The sequence below is a fragment of the Zootermopsis nevadensis genome, unplaced genomic scaffold (genome assembly GCF_977971745.1).
Source record: "Zootermopsis nevadensis isolate Lab colony 2312 unplaced genomic scaffold, Znev_1.0 Znev_ptg000022l, whole genome shotgun sequence".
Taxonomy (NCBI): Eukaryota; Metazoa; Arthropoda; class Insecta; order Blattodea; family Termopsidae; genus Zootermopsis; species Zootermopsis nevadensis.
Genome location: NW_028259154.1, coordinates 4,259,971 through 4,281,311, shown reverse-complemented (window position 1 = coordinate 4,281,311; position 21,341 = coordinate 4,259,971). Strand labels below are relative to the sequence as shown.

At 41.8% G+C, this 21,341-nt stretch overlaps 3 protein-coding genes across 5 annotated transcripts in view; 2 read left to right on the top strand and 1 right to left on the bottom strand.

Annotated features, from left to right (window-relative positions):
• Nucleotides 1–21,341, bottom strand: part of mldr (mitochondrial ribonuclease P catalytic subunit) — a 152,684-nt gene that overhangs the window by 58,369 nt on the left and 72,974 nt on the right. The window lies entirely within an intron of this gene.
• LOC110837154 (uncharacterized) lies at nucleotides 7,776–10,295 on the top strand. Its single transcript, XM_022079009.2, has 2 exons — nucleotides 7,776–7,812; nucleotides 8,978–10,295. Exons 1-2 carry the CDS (start codon nucleotides 7,801–7,803, stop codon nucleotides 9,719–9,721), a joined length of 756 nt encoding a protein of 251 aa, XP_021934701.2. The 5' UTR covers nucleotides 7,776–7,800; the 3' UTR covers nucleotides 9,722–10,295.
• On the top strand, nucleotides 13,783–16,559 carry LOC110837155 (uncharacterized). The gene is made up of 2 exons (XM_022079010.2): nucleotides 13,783–13,992; nucleotides 15,407–16,559. The coding sequence occupies exons 1-2, from the start codon at nucleotides 13,981–13,983 to the stop codon at nucleotides 16,136–16,138; spliced, it is 744 nt and encodes a 247-aa protein (XP_021934702.1). The 5' UTR covers nucleotides 13,783–13,980; the 3' UTR covers nucleotides 16,139–16,559.

Below are 21,341 nucleotides of genomic sequence, written 5' to 3'. Positions count from 1 at the left end.
CTGTAGAAGGCAAAGGATCTAATTTTGCGAGCGCTGTAATGAACCCACGAGAATCTACAAAAGTTGGGAAAATCCTTGTTGTCCATGCAAAAGAGCCCATTACAAAGAAGTTAATTTACTTAGGGAACCCATCAAATTCCATTGAAGTAAAACGGTGGAAAGAGGAATCTTCAAAATCCAAACTGCAGTGCGAAGGAGACGGTACAGAAGTGAAATGCGATGAAATCGCTGAGGTTACGAGTTCTGTTAGGGTCTGATTAGATGACAGAATGTTTCTGTTCAGTGAAATGGAAAGGATGAGAAAGGAGACGCTCGTATCTTAACAAAATGTTGATACCGATCGAATGACCTTGAAATTTGTTTCTCGCCATAACAGAAGAATAATGATTAACAATTATATAACAGTTAATCCTTATTCCAGATTCAGCCTGTTTAAACACGGTGCATAAACACTTTTGCCGTGGTTCCGAAGTCTCTAGTGTTAAACGTAGCTCAATTGTTTTTTTAAGAACTCTTCTCTAAAATGCAACGAAAAGCGTGGACGATGGAAAAACTAATGAATCCTTCGGTAGGATTTGAGGGTTTCAAGGAGTTGAGTCCGATGATGGCTGCCTTCGGGGTTGTTGCGCCGTGTAGTCTGGTAGAAGTTTACCAACGATTCAGAGGTTCTCGCTACCCTCGCCTTGATGATGGAAGCAACAAGGACATCTGAAACGATGGGTGACCTAAAGAGGCGTACAAATTTTATATGATGTATCTTTTTTGTACGTTTAGAATTACGATACAAAATAACAGCTCTGAGAAGTTTAAAACTGTGTTTAAATGTAAGCAGGAAAAGAGATATTACGACTGGCAAGTTTAGTTAAGGATTTATAATATCACGATTGCTTCCTAAGGGTTATTTAAGGCGTAAATTAGAATAAGAAGATATGTAGACTAAATATTGGTCTGAAAGCATGAAGAACAATATCTGAACTGATCTTAGAAGTACAGAGTGTGGTGTTGTGGACCGGATTAATCTGGCTTAAAACAGGAACCAGTAACGGGCTTTTGTGAATACGGTATAACACATTAATGTTCCATAAAAGAAGTGGGATTATTTCTTTAATATCGGTTACATGGATTTAAATTTATATACAGCGAATCATGCAAACAAAATTGGGCCCCAGACGTCATAATATTTCCCCCACTTAATTTAATTTCTTATGAAGCTGCCAATACTTAAAATACATGCGAAAGAACAAGTTCATGGACATTTATTATTAGGCAGTACTTTTAAGAATATCAGGAATGGTTTTGTTAAGTCACTTAAAGTGGGAAGTTAAAGTTTTTGTTTCAATTCGTAGTAACTTTGTCTTCCCCAGTAATGTTGAAACAATAAAAAATAAAGACATATGTGTAGGTCTTGAATCAATCGCATGTAATGAAGGTAGCGGTGTTATTAATGTGGACACCCGAATGGTGTGACGACCTTGCTGTTGCAGGCGCTGATCGTTGCTCTGCTGGCCCTGGTAGCTGCGTGCTCATCAGAGGGACAGAAGCAGCACGAGAAGCGTGGGACGTATGGTGACCAAAGCGGGGCGGGTCTTGCGCCTATAGGAGTCCCGGGGTCAGGCGACGGGGGCCTGTATGCTGCCGGAGTCGGCCAAGGTGGTGGCGTCGTTAACACGTTCACAGTGACGAAACAAATTCCAGTCCCGGTTCCTCAGCCATACCCAGTCCCTGTCCAAAGGAATGTCCCCGTTCGCGTCCCTCACCCCGTCCCTGTGCCGGTCCCTCGTCCTTACCTTGTCCGCATTCCACATCCAGTCCCTGTGCCCATAGACAGACCCGTCCCTGTTACAGTGGAGAGGCCAGTCCCTGTCCCCGTCCCTCATCCAGTGCCTTATCCTGTGCCTAAACCTGTCGGTGTCCCTGTGCCTAAACCCGTCCCAGTACCAGTTCCACACCCCGTTGTAGTACCAAAACCCGTCCCTGTCTACGTCAACACGCCTTCAGTTGTTTCTGGTTCTCTCGGAGGCTTTGGAAGTAGACACGGAGACGGAATCTCTGGAGGGCTACCTTACGGAGGCGGGCCTTCAGGAAATAGTGGAGGCGCCCCCTGGAGTGCAATCTCAGGAGGCGGGCTTTCAGGAAATATTGGAGGCTATCCCTGGAGTGGAATCTCAGGAGGGCTACCATACGGAGGCGGGCCTTCAGGGAATATTGGAGGAGCTCCCTGGAGTGGAAACTCAGGAGGCGGGCTTTCAGGAAATATTGGAGGCTATCCCTGGAGTGGAATCTCAGGAGGGCTACCATACGGAGGCGGGCCTTCAGGGAATATTGGAGGAGCTCCCTGGAGTGCAATCTCAGGAGGCGGGCCTTCAGGAAATATTGGAGGCTATCCCTGGAGTGGAATCTCAGGAGGGCTACCATACGGAGGCGGGCCTTCAGGGAATATTGGAGGAGCTCCCTGGAGTGGAAACTCAGGAGGCCTTCCGTACGGAGGTGGAGCTTCTGGAGACCTCAGCTATGGGGGCGGCCCGTCAAATGCAATCTCTGGAGCCGGTCCTTCGAACGGGCACGGAAGTTGGGGGAGGAGATAAACCCCAGCGTCGGGGGTTACTGTAGGTACGCGTGCCCCGGACAAAATTATAGCCACATGTCAAGGATTACAAGATTGGAAAACTCTCTTTTAAAAACTGGTGCATCGAAGCAGCGTTAAATAAAAATTGCATTAAAAATACATATGCAAATTATGCTAATTGAGAGGAGACATAACGTCCTTAAATATGACAAAGTACTTTCTTCACAAGGTGGAAAGTATTTTTGTGTAAATAAATTATTTTAGGTTTTCCATAATAAAATACACGTCGTAAAAGTCGACCATCAGATCTTAATTTGATTCCGTTGTAATCTAGCTTGACCACAAGCAGATTTTCGCTGAAAATAATGACAATTGGTGAATTCCAGTTTTGATATCTTAGTATTGCATTGTTCCACTCTGTACAGCAAGATTAAGAAACTGTGGTATGCTGTCCACAGGACACGCTGTAGCATACTCAGCCAAAATTCAATTCATGGGCAGTACAATATTTCTTCTAATGAAAAATAAGCCACTGTTGAAATATTGTACTTACTACTGAAAAATCACACCACATTATTTCAAAGAGGTAAAGCCATAATGAGAACTTTTTGTGTGTAAATTCGTAGAGTACTAGAGTATCTGACTTTATATTCTTCTTGTTCTGGTCACGGAACTAGGTTAATAAATGACCTTGAAAAATTCTTACGGGAAACAACAGACAGCTCCAGTAGAAATCCCTACCGTAACCCCTGGGCAAGGCAGATGATGAAGCTTCAGGAATGTGTGGTCAGACAGACTCTCATCTAAATACCTGAGGTCTGCAAGTATGGGATTCTGTGAAGTGCTAACAACTCTCTAGCCTCAAGTAACTAGCTGTTTCTTGAGGGGAAGACACCACTCGGAAGACCTAAACACAGATGGAAGGATAATATTAAGAAACAAATACGTTTTGAAGACGTGGACTACATTAATCCAAATGGCGGGTTTCTATGAACACTGTAATGGACCTTCAGAGTCCATAAAATATATTGAATATGTTGACCAGCTGTATTCTACCCAGCAGGTTAGATTTTTCATTCACTGAGAGTAGTCATACTTTTTATCTGAGGCATTGTTTTCTTCCTAATTATTGTCCAACTACAAATTTCTGTCACAGCACACACCTCTGTTCCTGCCGCCTTCATACACTGCAACTCGTAATTATTCGTGTTTTTTCCGTCTAATCACAATTGTTTATAAATAAAATTTATACATAAGATATGAAAATATCATTTACATATTTATGTACCAAATATGTAAACGATATTTTAATATCTTATGTATAAATTTTATTTATAAACAATTGTGATTAGACGGAAAAAACACGAATAATTACATTTTAATTCACAATATGACGCAATTATATCAACTTATGCAACTCGTAAGTTCAATGTAACAATTGCTATCAACGGCTGGAAGGTGACATTTATTTTGAAATACAGTGAATGAGAAGTGAAATTAACTGATAATAAAAAGTGAAGTTTGGTAGGATTCAAGCACTGGTCTCCGAATTAAGTAAACTTGTTTCACTGCAAGAGTTTTCATTAAGTAAAATAGTTCAGTGACGTGTGTCATGTCTAGAAATTATATACAGGCCAATTGTTCCGTAGATTAAATCAGAAATAAAGTGTGTAGTGCTTCTTGTACACAGAGGTTATTATTTTATACTGTAAGTCGCTTAACCCAATGCAAATATAGCTTATGAATCCTTTGAATATTTTGGAAAATAAAAGTGACAAATCAAAATTACTACACTCACAAATAAATTAAGAGTTTAATAAATTGGAGAAGTCCTCTCTGCCACTCACCTTAGCATATTTTGTCCTCAAACTGCGTCCACAGACCGAGTGACCACCGGTTTAAATACTCCTGACTTTAAAAGCCCGTGCATTTGATATTACGTAGTCAGACCAAGTTGTCTTATAGTGCTGTAGAATTCAGACTCGTACAGCATCGGCGGTTTTAGGAAGAAAACGGCAATATAAATCTAATTATACCTACGATGAACCTAGAAAACGACCTTAGAGCGGCCATTTCAAAACTGCAACCTCGGTATGATAAGTTATGTTCACAGACGCAACCACATCCATCCCACTAATCCAGGTATAAAGCGTATATTTTATTACAGTTTTTTAAATTAAATTTATTGAATAATATATAATAAATTATAAAAAAAAATATACTCATAGCTAAATTTTATGTCAAATCTGGAAGGGGGGGGGTGAAATTTATGAAATGTTTTAAGGGAGGCGCAAGGTATAAAAGTTTGGGAGTGACCTGGAAAAATCCGCAGCTCCCGACCGCTACTAGAAACTGACTGGTGCCAGTTGACATGCGCGCATGCCTCTTGTTTCCACTAGCAACATTCAGCAGCTGCGAAAGCTCGCGCTCGCATACCAACTCGCCTTCCTGCCCTTGGGCTCCGGTGTCATAACCGGAAATGCTGCCAAAACGTGTAACGTCGTGTTACTTCATTCTTAACCCAGGAGGCTTTCAGATGTTGGCTCCAGGGAACAAATTGCAAAAAGAAAAGAATGAGGGTGAGCGACAAGGTGAGGAGAGGAAGGGTGAAAGAGTGGAGGGTGGGAAGGGGTAAGAACATAGATGAACAGACAGATATTTTCACTTTGGTTAGCAATCCGCCTCGATAGCTTGTATTAGGTTATTATTATTTAGTGTTCTGTCTGACGACAGGTCCATATGAACAGGATCCTTCCATCCTTTTCTCGGACTGGGACCTGTTCATATACGTTCTTGGCAGATGATCCAGAAGTGGTTTGCCATTGCCTTCTTCTGTGTGTGAATGGAGTAATTGTTGGGATGCCACGGAGGAAATCTCCGTGTTGCCTAGACCACGGCCTTGCCCAGCACAAGTTATAAATTCGGGCACCGCCGGGAATCGAACCCGAGACCCCCAGGATTACAAGGCCAGCGTTCTAACCGCTAGACCACCGCTAGGTTTGTATTAGGTACCGTAAAACAATTTCTTTTGCACATGTTTGAGTCCACATAGTGGTAGAATGCACAATTTTGGCGAAACATCCGAGGTTCATACAGAACTATATTCTCTGACATCCCTACCACAGGCTCCTGAAACAGCAGGGGACAAACGGAATCTACACGTACAGAACTGTGTCCACGTGAATCAAAGGATCTCTTCAAGTTTCAGTGTATCTTTGTGACATACTTCGACGCTAATTAAACCACATGTAAAAACACTTTTCTTTAAGACTTTTGTGGTTATGAAGTACCGTTTTCCAGGCACGACAACTCGGTTTTATCTTTTCAAAATCAGTTCTGAAGCGGAATATGCCAGAAGACCTAATCCGTGAAAGCCGAGGGTATGAGGCGAAACTTCGTGTTTCTCTCACGTGGCCAGTGCTTCAAGCCAAGCAGGTTACTTCCTCCACAGTCTATTCGGTTGACTGACCATGGAACCTGTGATTTACGAACTGAAGCAGGTATTATATCAGTGCCTGCAACTTCCTACCTTCATTGGCGCAAGATAACCGAAGGTTCATTACTGTGTTCATAAGACCCTGCCGCTGGTCATTATCGTGAATGCAATGCTCACCCGGAATTGATCACTCCATCTTTTCTTGGTCGACCGATGTCAGGTCTTCCTATTCGCACATAAAGTAGTCCTGTCATGGAGATATTCGTTCCACGTGTTTTAGTTATTCATTTGTTTTTATATAACATCTTTTACAAGATTTTCCGTTTGTATTTTTTTTCATTTCTCCAACCGAGATTTTGTCGAACACAATTCCAAATGCTGTATCCTGGGCGATAACCCGAGACTTCGCGGTGGGACACAACATCCCTTCTAACTAGATTCAAATATTCTGCTCACCACGCTGATCCCATGCTGTTTAGAGTTTGAGAAGAGCATCTTCCTTCTTGGACTGTAAAATGTTAACACTCAGTTCACTGAAGAGAGGGCCAACCCCATTAAGAAGACCGCCAGCTTCTTTACTTACGCCGATCACACGACTGACCATGGGCCAACGACAAGGAATTGATTCCAGCAGAAAGGGTTCTTCACCCCGAGACTAGCCCTGACATCAACCAAAGTAACAATCAACAGGATCTCGGTTGATGTGATACTTTACCAACATCATCGAATTACAGAAGATTCTCGAGTCTAAACTCTCTTGTCCGTATCGTGGAAACCTTACCTGAACATTTAATATCAGGTGAGATTTAAGGTGAGTGTGAAGATGGCTGTCTTCTGGGTTGTTGCTAGAAGTTTACTGACGTTTCAGAGGTCTTTTCTGCACCCATTCTTCACTTATGACGAAAGCACAAAGCATCTCTGAAACATCAATTGGTTAATTTCTACCATCAACCCATAAGATAGTTATATTCACAAGAAATGATATTATAGCAAATCGACTAATCGATTCATAACACTCGTCATAGAAATGGCTGTTTTAGTGTTCCGGAGTTTCGGAGCATTGAGATATCCTATGAAATGCGTTTGTTGTCGGTGTAATGTGCTTTAGACCAACGAGGAATTGTAAAATGAAACTTACATTATAATTATCTATCACTCGCACTGCCAACAGAATTACCAATATTCATCATGCCATATCACTTACTTACCATAATCACAAGAGAATATTTCAAGCGATGGCCATATTTTTATTTTGCGTTTGTATAAACTGTAAAGTTCTGTTACTATAATTTGCACCTAATGACAGCAGGGGTGTTCACATGCGAAGCCTTTGCATGGTTGCCAACCTTGTTGATGGCTACATGACGCTGTTTCAGAAGCAAATGCTACATTCTACAAATTCTGATAAGAAAAGCTGAGATTGAATGTTGATAAAAAAAAATTAAGCAGACGATGGCGGCTTTTTAAAGTCGCACTGCCTAGAGTGACCGAGGTCAGGGTACATTCAGCTCAAGGGTTGCCAGAAACCCCCTGCTCTGATGGGATACTTCGCTCCTAACTGATAGCTTGCTTACGCTGGTGATAAGAATCATTCGATGTAATGACCGTCTTTGATGAGAATTTCGTAATCCGAAACTGCCATGCGATTACGCAGATACAAAACATATGAATGTGTTACATGTGCGGACAGGAAGGAAGAGAAAGGTGAAAGCGAATGTCATGTAATTTCTTCTCACGTGAACGCTATAAAAGCAAAGCTGCACGTGGTGATATCAGACACCGGTGAACTCGAGCAGACATGGAAGCACTTGTAAGTATAGTGCGGCGAGCTAGTTTTCTTCTAACGTCTTTGTCGGATTCAGGATGAAATCCTGCCATGTTTAAAACTCGAAGTAAATATGAATCGTAATTAATACACACCACTAAATTTTACGCTGAATAATTCAGTATTTTTGTTCAGAGTGGGCACAAAAGAGAGTTGGACGCACGTATGAACGCGGATAGGTCGAAATTACCAGCTGGAATTGCAGTCTCGCTTGAGGCTTGTGCTGTGCATATGAGAGGGTAATATTAAATAAGCTAGGGTATTCAAATCAGAATGCGAAGGTGTTTTCTGGATTCAACTGGCTCAGAACAAAGACCAATGGCAGATTCTTGTGTGCATGGTAATATTCGCTTTAGTTTCATAAGAGGCGGATAATATCTTTGCCTAACTGAGCGACTATCAGCTTCTGAAAAGGTAAACTATATCCGCAACATTTGTCTTAGTTTCGAAGTGACGTACCTGATCCTGCGAGAAGATATTATCATTTTCATTTGTCATGGAAATTGCTTCCCGAAAAAAATTGAGGTAAGTAAGGTAACTAAGTAAGTAAGTCAGTCAGAATCACGGACCTCATTTGAATTTTTCCCGTCGTGCACTTCGACGAGCTTCGTGTAGCTTCTGAGGCGCCATGATCTGCTCAGTTCCGCAGTATCGCAGAGACCTACACATATTAAACTGTATCAATGCCATTGGCAAACGTCTTAAGAACGTATCTTTCGCAAATACTGAGACAGGCCTTTACAAAGTGACTTGACCGATTTCTCGTTCACTTATCGAATGTCACTTCGTATTCCAATTCAACCGAGGAGCATAAATGGCGAACAATATATCTGAGACGCTTAGCAGTCGTGAAGGGAGCGCGGAATAACACATAATTTATTTTAAAAAAATATACGCCCACCGCATACTTAACAGTGACCACGAATGAACGGGGTCCTCGCGAACTGCTGAACGCTCCGACAACTTCCGGGCATCCCTGTTACGAGGGAACTGTCACCGGAAAAATCAATGACCGGACAGACTCTGTAAACACGCGGACATGTGGACATCGGTACGTTACTGACATGAAATGAGCTCGATGTGGGTCGGGATGGTGACAGGGTTCGTCTACCTATCTTCTGATCTGGCCATTTTTGTTGCTTGTGCGCAGGTATTTGTCCTGGTGGCTATGTGCGGTCACGCACTAGCTGGAGAACCGAAGACCCCGAAGACGGAGAAGCGTGGCATCTACGGCCTAGGGTACGGCCACGGCTTGGACAGCTACGGGGGTGGACATCTCCTGGAACACGGAGGTGGATATTCTTTCGGGAGTCTCGGGACCGGCTTGCTAAGTGCCGGCCACGGTCTGGGATACGGCGGAGGAATCGGGCACGGCGGAGGGTTCGGGTACGGCGAGGGGATCAGGTACGGCGGAGGGATCGGGTACGGCGAGGGTCACATCAAAGCCATCACCGTCACCAAGGAAGTCCAGGTCCCTGTGCCACATCCTTACCCAGTTGCCGTAGAAAAGAAAGTGCCCTACCCTGTAAAGGTCCCTGTGCCAGTCCCGGTAGACAGGCCCTACCCTGTCCACATTCCCAAGCCTTACCCAGTGCCTGTGGAGAAGCCGGTTCCATACCCTGTCGAGAAACCCGTTCCCTACCCTGTTAAGGTCCCCGTGAAGGTCCCTTATCCAGTGTCTGTTCCCGTTCACATCCCTAAACCCGTCGCCGTCCCTGTCCCTAGTCCGGTCGTCATCCAAAAGTCTGTCCCAGTTCTATTCAAGGACAGCAGCTTCGGCGGCCTTGACGGGGGTTACGGAGGAATTGGCGGTGCCTACAGCCTGGGACACGAGGGGCTGAGTTTCGGACACTCTTTTGGAGGAGGGTACGGCTTAGGTGGGTACCATCATTAGGTACTGTACCTCACTGACACGCAAGAGACAATCAGCTCTTCAATGGCTGTTGGCAGATACATCAGTCTTCGATTAAGCGTACGCAAAAAAGTATGAGCGGAGTCCTCTCAATTTAATCTTCACGCTATAACATTTACACATGCCGCTGGATACTTAAATACTTTTGGTCATTTCAAAACCTAACATGTTTAAGGTCAGAATTTTCTAGTGACATTCCTTCTTGAGAATGTTCTCCTGCTTTACGCATATGAGAAGAACATTCTCGTAAGTTTCATGCGCCATTGTACTCCTGGAGACAAAGCTCACTCCACTTCAGAACGAGTGCGGTCAGCTGTCACACACACGTCAACTCTGCAAGACACTGGACGGACGGATGGACAGACCACAGCAAATTGTTTCAATTCCTTTGCAATTTCCTCATTATTTAAACAACAACTACGTACTTTCACTTGCATTTTCATGTATTTAGTAGTTTGTAAGATGCAGGAATATTGTGTGTTTCTAAAATGCATCACGATTTATATAAAATGTACAAATATATTTATAATAAAATCAGCAGATTTATTGCTATTTTAAAAGGCATTTATTTTAACATACTAATACAAATCGAATTGCAGCGAGGTTTAAAACAGCCAGACAGTTATTGTTAAAAACTGTTAATTTATTGAAGCTTCAACACTGTCTATAAAGGAGGAACGGAGGTCACTTGTCCACAAGACCGCAAACAACGAAACATGGCAGATTGTAGAGGCGTTTAGAAAAATCTGAACATTTCTGAACTGCTCCTACAAGATTCCAGAAACAACGGCATGGTTAGAACTCTTTGACATTTAATTAATAGGAGCGCACAGCGTAAAGACCAAAGTGTTCGCTCGTCAAACGAGTTTCAAAATACGCACATGTAATTTAGTGGTACGTGCGAGGACGAGATAATCAGATTCATATAAGGAGCTGGAATGTGGATTATTATAATCCTGTCAACACTCCTCATCATATTAGGAATATCTCGGATTCCAGTCCCCACCTGGAGACCTACTGTGCTCATAACCACTACTTATTGGCTGTGCAAGTTCCCTGTAGTACTATGAAGTACGCTCTAGCATCTGGAAATGCTTTACTAAAGCCCTTATGCAAACACCCAAATTCATCATTTGAAATCACCTTCCATCCAGTGCTTATGAAGTAAATTACCTGATAAACTTTTCTTAAATAAGTCAAGACAGCGAACAACCGCGTAATTTTTAATTACGCTACTAATATTATAAAAAGTTCTCGTAAGTCTTCATAAGCAGAATTATTTCCATTCTGTTTCATTTATTTGTAGTCTGTCAGTTCCATTTTAATGCAACCTTCAGATAGTCCCACGAATTGGCTCTTCAACCATCTTGATGTGTTCAACCCATTAAAAGCGATGATTAATGTAACGGGGTAAGGAGATTTATCTGGCCCATGGGTTGGCGAATCGACAGAGGATTACATGATAAAAAAACCAGATGTCAGTGTCTTGGTCACAAATAATTAACTAAATATCTCAACGAATAACCAATAACTTCAAGGGCCAACACTTATCCCGAGTCCTCAGAGGTGAAGCATCCCATCGCACAGGGCAATCACGTGAATGAAACACGTCAAGGTCATTGGTAGCTGGTGATCTGATGACAGGCAAAACCTGGTCCATAACTGAGTCAGGATCGTGTCCACCCCTCACCGACTGTCTTCTACCCACAAAATTCGACAGTATGTAACATAACCAGTGTCCAGATACCACAGCCGAGTAGTTACCACGCCTTCATATAGTGGTCCCGGATTCAAATCCCTATTCTGAAGGCAGTTGCCCTGAGAAACTTCATTTTTTTTAATCTAAAACTTCTTGACGATGGTGAAGAGTCAATTGAATAAAAATTTTCTTGGATATTATCCATCGTCTAGTAAATATAAAACGTAAAACGACGTTTCGGAGATGGGACTCTATCTCCGTCTTCAGGTTCCTACACAGTTGGGCCCACTAGATAGAGCTAATCCCTATCTCCGGACCGAATAAAAATTTTCTTGGATAGTATCCATCGTCTAGTAAATATAAAACGTAAAACGACGTTTCGGAGATGGGACTCTATCTCCGTCTTCAGGTTCCTACACAGTTGGGCCCACTAGATAGAGCTAATCCCTATCTCCGGACCGAATAAAAATTTTCTTGGATAGTATCCATCGTCTAGTAAATATAAAACGTAAAACGACGTTTCGGAGATGGGACTCTATCTCCGTCTTCAGGTTCCTACACAGCTGGGCCCACTAGATAGAGCTAATCCCTATCTCCGGATCAGTTTTTTTCATAATTGTTTCCAAAATAGTTTTCAAGACTTTAGTTTTAATTAAACCTCTAACATTTTTCTCAGCAGTCTTTCCAATTCTTCATAAATAATCCCATAATTCTGTTATTTCATAACTTGAGAAAATAAAGAAATATTGCAGAGTTAAACCAGAAACCAATTAACAACACTTTCGGTAGGTGTACGATCTTCAAAGTTCCTGAGAATCATTCGAACTGTGGAAATCCTTATACGAGGCAAACAGCCGGGCCTCTGCCGCCAGAGGACAAAGCAGGAACACGTGGAATTCGAAAAATGTTTGAGCAGACCATGGATTTGCCACCACCGGGACTGTCAGTACACGATACAAAGACTTGTCAGTCTTGATTTAACATTTCGCAACTGCACGCTGATAATGTTCGGTGGTCACGTGATGTTTTGCCGACCGCACACTACAATTCCACTCTGAGCATCGGTTTATAAGTTTATTCTAATGGCAGAGACTGACATTTCACCTTTCAATAAGACATATCTTGAAAGGCGGGGTCGTCGAGCTGAAAGTGGTTATTATACAAATCTTAAACGAGTTTTTCGACGTGTCGCCAGAGTCTTGCGAATCAAACAATTCCCCTCGGATGTACATTGCCGTGAAGCGGTTGGTAGTCACTGCTTCATATTAGGGAGGTCCAGGGTTCCAATTGCTGACGACAGGTCCATATGAACAGGATCCTTCCATCGTTTTCTCGGACTGGGACCTGTTCATATACGTTCTTGGCAGATGATCCAGAAGTGGTTTGCCATTGCCTTCTTCTGTGTGTGAATGGAGTAATTGTTGGGATGCCACGGAGGAAAACTCCGTGTTGCCTAGACCACGGCCTTGCCCAACACAAGTTATAAATCCGGGCACCGCCGGGAATCGAACCCGAGACCCCAGGATTACAAGGCCAGCGTTCTAACCGCTAGACCACCTCATCTTATTATTATTTAGTGTTCTGTCTGACGACAGGTCCATATGAACAGGATCCTTCCATCGTTTTCTCGGACTGGGACCTGTTCATATACGTTCTTGGCAGATGATCCAGAAGTGGTTTGCCATTGCCTTCTTCTGTGTGTGAATGGAGTAATTGTTGGGATGCCACGGAGGAAAACTCCGTGTTGCCTAGACCACGGCCTTGCCCAACACAAGTTATAAATTCGGGCACCTGTAGTCATATAGCTTGTCAATGATTAATTTACATACGCAACAAAATATCATCACGGTAAAGCGAGTATCCAGAATGTGTTTGAAACGTATGTGTAAACGAGTCCCTCCTGTCTTCTTGGAATTAACAATTTCTGTCAAGCGTAATTTTCCTTACCACACCAAAATTTTTTAAAACGACATCGGTCGGTATATTCCGTATGCAATAAGGCACCTTTGTCAGGAAATATATATATTGGAATTATAGCCAAGATCAACCTATAAGACGAGCTTAAGTCCTCCAACACGCATAGTTATCTAATGGTAGTTTTTGCCCTGATGTGCTAACCTACTTTCTAATGATACAATTTAATCCACATGATTACAACAGCCTGATTGCTAAACCTCGCAGAAGAAATTGCCTACGGCACGCATGACAAGAATTTAGAGGAATGTGTTATGAAATAGCCGATCTTGTCAGTAAACATTCTGAAGTTTATCACGGGCGAAGACGAACTAAAAATGTGTTACTTCACTCAAAGTTCAGTTAATGTTCCCTTCAGATAGAAGACGTCAACCATGTTTGAGGTGGTCTTACAGCGCCAAGTGTGTGAAACGGGCAAACTAATCAGAAACAAGAGAAGAACGAGCTCCGACGGATCGAAAAGGCGAAAGTGTTAGCGTGTGGTTGCTGTTTTGTTTTAAATTCTAGTAGTCGATATAAAAGCAAGCCGTGCTCCTGTCGATAAGCGTACTTGAGTGTTATCAGCGCCATGAGGTTGCATGTGAGTACTTTTGGACATACCGTAAACAGTGAAATACAAGACACCTATTGCAATTAAGAAACGCACAATGGTGTTGATTATTTCGCGAAGGCGTATCATGTATAAATAAAAGCTCTGTGACAGTGTGAAGTGGTCGTGGTTTATTTTAGCACAACGTCCTTTTCATGAGAGACCCCGAAATAACATCGTCTGGCACTGAAACATGAGTCAATAAATTTCAACCCTAGAGGTAACTGTGTACTTTACCTGCAGAATGACCTATCGGTTTTTGTAACTTAAAAACGCTGTGTTTTCTTTGCGGTAGGGACTGGATTGGTAAACATTTTTTTTTTGGACAAGCTTCGGCTTCGAACGATTAACTGCTGTTTGAAAATACAAATGTGGTGGTAGTTCCCTAACCGTACGTAGGCCCGGAAGATCCCGGTTGTCCTCCTTGGTCCCGGAAAGTGTTTGGTTTGTACAGAAATTATATAATGAAGATCAAAAGTGACTTGAATTTTTCCTGAGCCGATACACATATTTAAGATTGTAATTTATAATGTCCTGAATACATAAAATTATAAATTTAGACAGTATCGTAGATTAAAAACCATTTATTATACCATTGTCTTTGTCATAATCAGGTATAAATTAAGGAATTATTTATAAGATAAATCACGGCATTCTAACACTGCTTCCGGGTTAACTTCTGAGGCAGGGGAGAGTGGCGAATTTATTTATAAAATTCTGTGTACAAGGGGGATCTAGAAGTAGGCAAAAACTAAGTTTTGAGGGTCTCGCGGTTCTCAAATGTCGATTGTGTTTTTCGGGCTGTGGCGCAGGTGGCTACCGAAATCTCGGAGGAAAGTTGTTATCGAAATCTTCACACTACGTAACGTTTTTTGAAGTTGAATTTTTCTTACAGTGTAAAATAACAAGGCGGTAAGATATATTCTGTACCTAGTCCCAGTGAAAAACTGCAACAAGCAGTGTGACATTGAACATAAGTTCAATTACCTATAAACATGGCGACGGTATGAATCTTTCTAGCCTATTGCATCCGTGCTCATCAACAGATGAACAGGCAGTTCAGCCAATCTCACAGCAGATGCTTTAGGATTCAATACTTCTTCCGTAAAATAAAATAAAATTCTTTATTTTTGAATTTATATTCTTCACTGGACCAGACATCCACCTACAAGCGAAATAAATTATACAAATCAATAACAGCGGAGATTAGATTGTATTGTTACCTGTCATATTTTATTTGAGGAGAATTCATTATAAAAAAAATCCACGTCCCATCGCAGAGGCCTCTCCTTCACTGGAAAATGTGGTCACAAAATGAAGCCCAGAGCGAATTTCTAGCCCACGACAATCCCCAAGGATCTGTCCACTTCGTGGAATCAGTTACCACCGTCTGTCCTGTCCTCAGGTGTGTCTCGTGGTTCTGCTGTTCACTTCGACCTTCGGGGAGAAGGAGAAGGCTAAGAAGGACGCGGAGGAGCCTCCGAAGAAGACCTCATCCACCAAGACAGAGAAGCGCGGTATTGAAGAGCTGATCTACGAACCTCAGCTGTCTGGCGGCTACGCTGGGGGGTTCGGATACGGAGACGCGGGGTACGAGCTGGGGGGTCAGCACAGCCTGGGTCTGCTGGGGTACGGGGCCCACAGCCTGAGTCCCACCAGCCGGATCAAGAGCATTGTCATCACAAAGGAAGTGACAATTCCTGTTCCTCAGCCGTACCCCGTCCCTGTAGAGAGGACAATTCCTTACCCCGTCAAGGTCCCTGTACCTGTTCCCGTTGTGAAGCATTACCCCGTCCCAGTGCCTCGACCTTACCCCATTCATATTGAGAAGAAGGTGCCCTATCCCGTTGAGAAGATCGTTCCGTATCCCGTGAAGGTCCCTGTGAAGGTACCTGTCCCTGTACCTCACCCTGTCCCTGTTTCCAAGCCCTATCCTGTCCCTGTACACGTTCCAGAGCCCGTCATAGTGAAGAACCCGGTGCCAGTTCTTCTCCAGGAACACGGCGGTCTGATCGGCGGCTACGAAGGTATTGCAGGGGACTACGGTTTCGGTGAACACGAAGTCCTTGGCCTCGGCGAAGTCTACGGGGTAACAGGTGACCTCAGTGGAGGTTACGTCCATGGCGAGTACCATTAGAACTCCATTTCGGTCTTCTATACGTCGTCACTAAACATCGAAGAAAAATGTGCCATTCCACGCGCCATTAATACACACCGGAGACTGGAAAATAACTTGAGTTTGTTAAAACTGTATTTAATTAATTTATAATCTAGCTATATATCTGTGTTCTGCAAGATTATTTTCCATAGACACATAACTTCCTTCACATTACACATATTTATATCATACTGTTAACACACGTTCAATGTAATCATTCCAGGTTGAAGTTTTGCTGCATTACAGACGATAACAAGCGACAAGTAAAATGAACAAAAAAAACTATAACTTTGTATCTAAGGAAATATTTTTTTACACAGCCTTCCTTTCAAAAAAGGTTCACCTATACCAATAAGCTAGCAGATAGCAAAACTTAATAATTATAAAATCTATTAACATGTTTCCATTCATAATTTTAACCAGCAATCAATTCCCACTGACATAAATATTCCAGACATAACCATAATATCTGTGAACGCCGATGTTTGTATATATAAAAAAAAACATGCTACCACTTGTAGGCGTGTTTATAACACGTACGACGCCATATGACCCTAGATGCCAGGCTCATTACTTACTGCCTGCGTCCGCCACGTTACTTTCAACATAAATGTCATAACCTCGAAACCTGTAGGACGTCTACTGAAATGAAACAACCAGGTTAAAAGCAGTAATTGTTTAACTTTATTATTATTATTTAGTGTTCTGTCTGACGACAGGTCCATATGAACAGGATCCTTCCATCCTTTTCTCGGACTGGGACCTGTTCATATACGTTCTTGGCAGATGATCCAGAAGTGGTTTGCCATTGCCTTCTTCTGTGTGTGAATGGGATGCCACGGAGAAACCGGGGAAGCCCCCGGAGGAAAACTCCGTGTTGCCTAGACCACGGCCTTGCCCAACACAAGTTATAAATTCGAACCCGAGACCCCAGGATTACAAGGCCAGCGTTCTAGCCGCTAGACCACCTCATCTTATTATTATTTAGTGTTCTGTCTGACGACAGGTCCATATGAACAGGATCCTTCCATCCTTTTCTCGGACTGGGACCTGTTCATATACGTTCTTGGCAGATGATCCAGAAGTGGTTTGCCATTGCCTTCTTCTGTGTGTTAATGGAGTAATTGTTGGGATGCCACAGAGGAAAACTCCGTGTTGCCTAGACCACGGCCTTGCCCAACACAAGTTATAAATCCGGGCACCGCCGGGAATCGAACCCGAGACCCCAGGATTACAAGGCCAGCTACGACTTGTAGGCGTGTTTATGACACGTACGCCGCCATATGACCCTAGATGCCAGGCTCATTACTTACTGCCTGCGTCCGCCACGTTACTTTCTACACAAATGTCATAACCTCGAAACCTGTAGGACGTCTACTGAAATGAAACAACCAGGTTAAAAGCAGTAATTGTTTAACTATGCCCACAAAATTTCATGTAAGTAAGTGTAGTAAACATGACTGATGGTCTGTTAAACACAATACTGAGTAAAATATGTAAACGTGTGAGTGAAATAGCGTAATGAGAGCCTTAATTACTTTTAGTCTTAACCTAATATTAATAGAAAAAATTGAATAGAGGACGATGAGACGCGGTGAATATTAATCTCCGTTCAAAATCCTAGTCTGACATCCTCTGGATCTGATTTATTTTGGTGTGAAATGAGGATAATATTAAAACGCAATGAAATTTCGTGTGGATGTGGAATGGATTCTGCTTAATTATTATACGATCCAATGGATAAATTCTCAAATTCTATAAACCAACGAGTTCTGTAACAACAGTACACTTTGACTAGTCGAGCAGGTTTTGGCTTCGGGAGAAACCGTGTCATGACGTCGGGTTGTAAGACAGTCTGGCTGCTGGGTTAATTCCTTCAGACAACGGTGAAGGCTTGAGACAGGTTCCACGGGGCCGCGTTCACTTTCTGCAGGAAGCGGGGGCAGGGCTTCTGAACTGCCAGCACAGTGAGTGATCTTTCCAGGGCAATGCCATTCTACAAAGATACCAACTATTATCTGTATCCTTGTAAGGAAAGGAGAGTGTGCTCATAATTGACGAACGGTTAATGTATCTGGGGAGAGCATAAAAATTAAAGCTGAGCCCCCATCAGGGATGAAGTTTAGAGCAGGAAGAAGTCAACAAATTCATGTTTATATTCGGGTAAAAAATATATTTTATTGACTGCCTGCATTAAAATGTTTGCGTCGTAGTTTATTTCAGGGCGTTTAACCAACTGCAGAGGTTATTATAACGTATAATGTTACTCTCAACATTTAAAACCTGATGTCAAGAGTACACGATTATATTTCGAGTGTTAGGGGCTAAGAAGAAAGCGGGCGATGGTGTGTTTCAAGGTGAAAAGATCAGGAAAGAGGGATCAAGGGCACGTGTAACTGTTCTCAGCCAATACAGCCGTCCTGGGCAGGATTCAAACCCGGCACCTCAATAACAGAAATCAGAAATTATCTCTCTCTGTGACTGAAATTAGTGAATCTGTAATTTCAGATGTTGTCTTGTTTGAATGTGATATTTGCTATTTTATATATTTATTTGTACAGTCTATACACAAACGTTTGAAGTTTAATGGTGTTGTAAAAATTATATAATATTAAAACATTTGTTGTGTAAAATATTATATTAGCGCTCTTAATCGTAAAGATTAAGAGCGTTAATATAATATTTTACACAACAAATGTTTTAATATTATATAATTTTTTACAACACCAATAAACTTCAAACGTTTGTGTATAGACTGTACAAATAAATATATTTAATCAAACACAAACATGACGCATATAAGATACAAATTTGCTATTTTATTTGAGGGTACAACGAAGCCAAGGACAGAATCACGACATTTGGTCCTCGGAGAGGAGAATTAACCGACGAAGTCAGAACTTACATGAAAAGTAGGTTCACAGCTTGCAGTTGTTCATCTGGAATGGTGACCTTGGCAGAGTAAAGGCAGATGGGATAAGAGCATGCAGACTTAATCCATAACACATAAGTGAGAAATATGATCGCATCAAATGGTTTAATTATAATCATTATGCAAAGAGACCCCTTCGCTGAGGCAGGCATAATGCAAAAATCAGACCAAATTTATGTTAGGAAAGTAAATTAAAAGTTATAAACTTGATTTATCTGGTTCAGAATATTATCTACTGCCCGGTTACACCCAAGGTTCCAAAATAATCACTTCATCTGTGGAATGAATAAAGTTGACAAATGCTGTGTGGCGTAGAATCAATTGTCGCAGGCTGTTTTATCGACGTCACAAGCTGTACCACGTGTTGTCCAAGTCCATACAAAAGAGACGCGCGTTGAACTCACTTTATTGTTCCCTGTGTACAGAAGGCAAATAGTAGACACATCTTAAAAGAAGGCCGTAGCTTGAAGGTAACTACTCGCCTCTATCAAATGCAGAGATGTCCAATTCAAGGGGGCTTAACCACCAATACGACATTTTGTTCTTAGATCTTCGTAATGAGTTACATTAGTCTGGACACACCGAACAGCGCCTTGTGATCCAGTCAGAGTACGAGAGAAAACGCAACTAACATCATGCAACCCGCAACACAGAACAGTAAGATGAGTTGCCTATAAATCACGGCCCTTCAGTATAAAATTTTTTTAACTCTCGTGGCAACTGAATGCAATGAGCCAGCGAGATGAAACCTCAGAAGGTTTTAAAACGCGTTTTATTAAATGTAGAATATGAGCAGTGACTCGATATTTTCGTAAGAAAAAGTAACTCGACACACTTCAGGTTTGTTTAATTTTTATCTCTTAAACATGGTTATTAACATTTTATGTCAAAATAAAATTTTAAATCTATAATAATTTTAAATAAATATAATAAATTTTATATAACAGGTGCACTTGTGCAAATATTACTTTTCTTATCTACTAGTCACGCGGCCGGCGTTATGGAGTCAGAAGTCGAACGTGGCCTACAAATTCCAAAAGATTTCCCACCCCTGGCTTATGGAACAAAGGGCCGCAGCCGATTTTAAAACACAAAGACTTCAATCTGCGACCGTCAAAACTTGATACAAATTAAAGAAAGCCTCAGATGTTTGAATTCATTATTCTTAGTCTGGACGATGAATCCCACGTTAATTAATCTCGGTTAATTACTTACTGTGCAGTAATCATGGGTCTTATAGAAAACGTCAATAGGTGTTACTGGCTTTAAACGCCACTGGTCAGCGCCATTCACTGATTTACTGGGATTTTGTAGTTTTTATCAATCCCTACAGGCAAATGCATGGATAATACATAAAATTAGTCCACGACCACTTCCTTCGACATCCTTTCTAATTCATTATTCAATTTTACCCTCTCACTCCACGCAATATAGTCTGAGACACTGAAAAAGTGAATTTAAATAAACTTTAAATAAATAAATAAATGATTGTCGCAGGCTACAGAGCGGAGTGTCTTCCGAGATAAGTGGAGCGCCGCCATACGATATCCGTCCGCGAACTTCCGCCACACGAAAAGAAAGTTCTGTAGCTCTGCAATTAAGTACCGGCCGCTATAAGAAGGCGAAGGCAAAACATGTGTAGTAATTACCGAAAATCGATTCTGCCCTCGAGAAAATTCTCCCAGAACAAAGGTTTAAGAAACAGACCGATTGAATTTTCGTGGCTTTGAAAGAAAAGTAAAACAAGGTTATGAGCCCTATGTGAGGATCAGACTGTCTTATCACCACAGCCAGAATTAACTTACCAATTACTAAGTCTTATTTCAATAAAGATAAATATTCGAGAGTGAAAGACGAAGATCATCGACCGGAAATAGAGGAACACATCGACACATCTTGAGGAAATGGAGGTAATATTATAAAGTTCTTATGTAAACATGAAAAATTATTGTGGTTATTAACTCATTAACATCAGCATGTCAATTAAGAGACTGCAAATTGTGGAAAAGTCGACATGTGGCAATAATAATAATAAACAAATTAAAACACAGCAATTGCGTTTGTAAACCGAGGATTAAAAAACAATACAAAACGAAACAATTCAATGCACAAACTGACAATCTTGAAATTTCAGTCATTTTATTTACTTCGAGTCTGGGAAATACCTTTGAGGTCAGAGTTCAGACGACTTCAAACCAAATGCCTCAGTGTTAGACCGACTTAAGTCCAGGATAAGTGGATCCCAACATC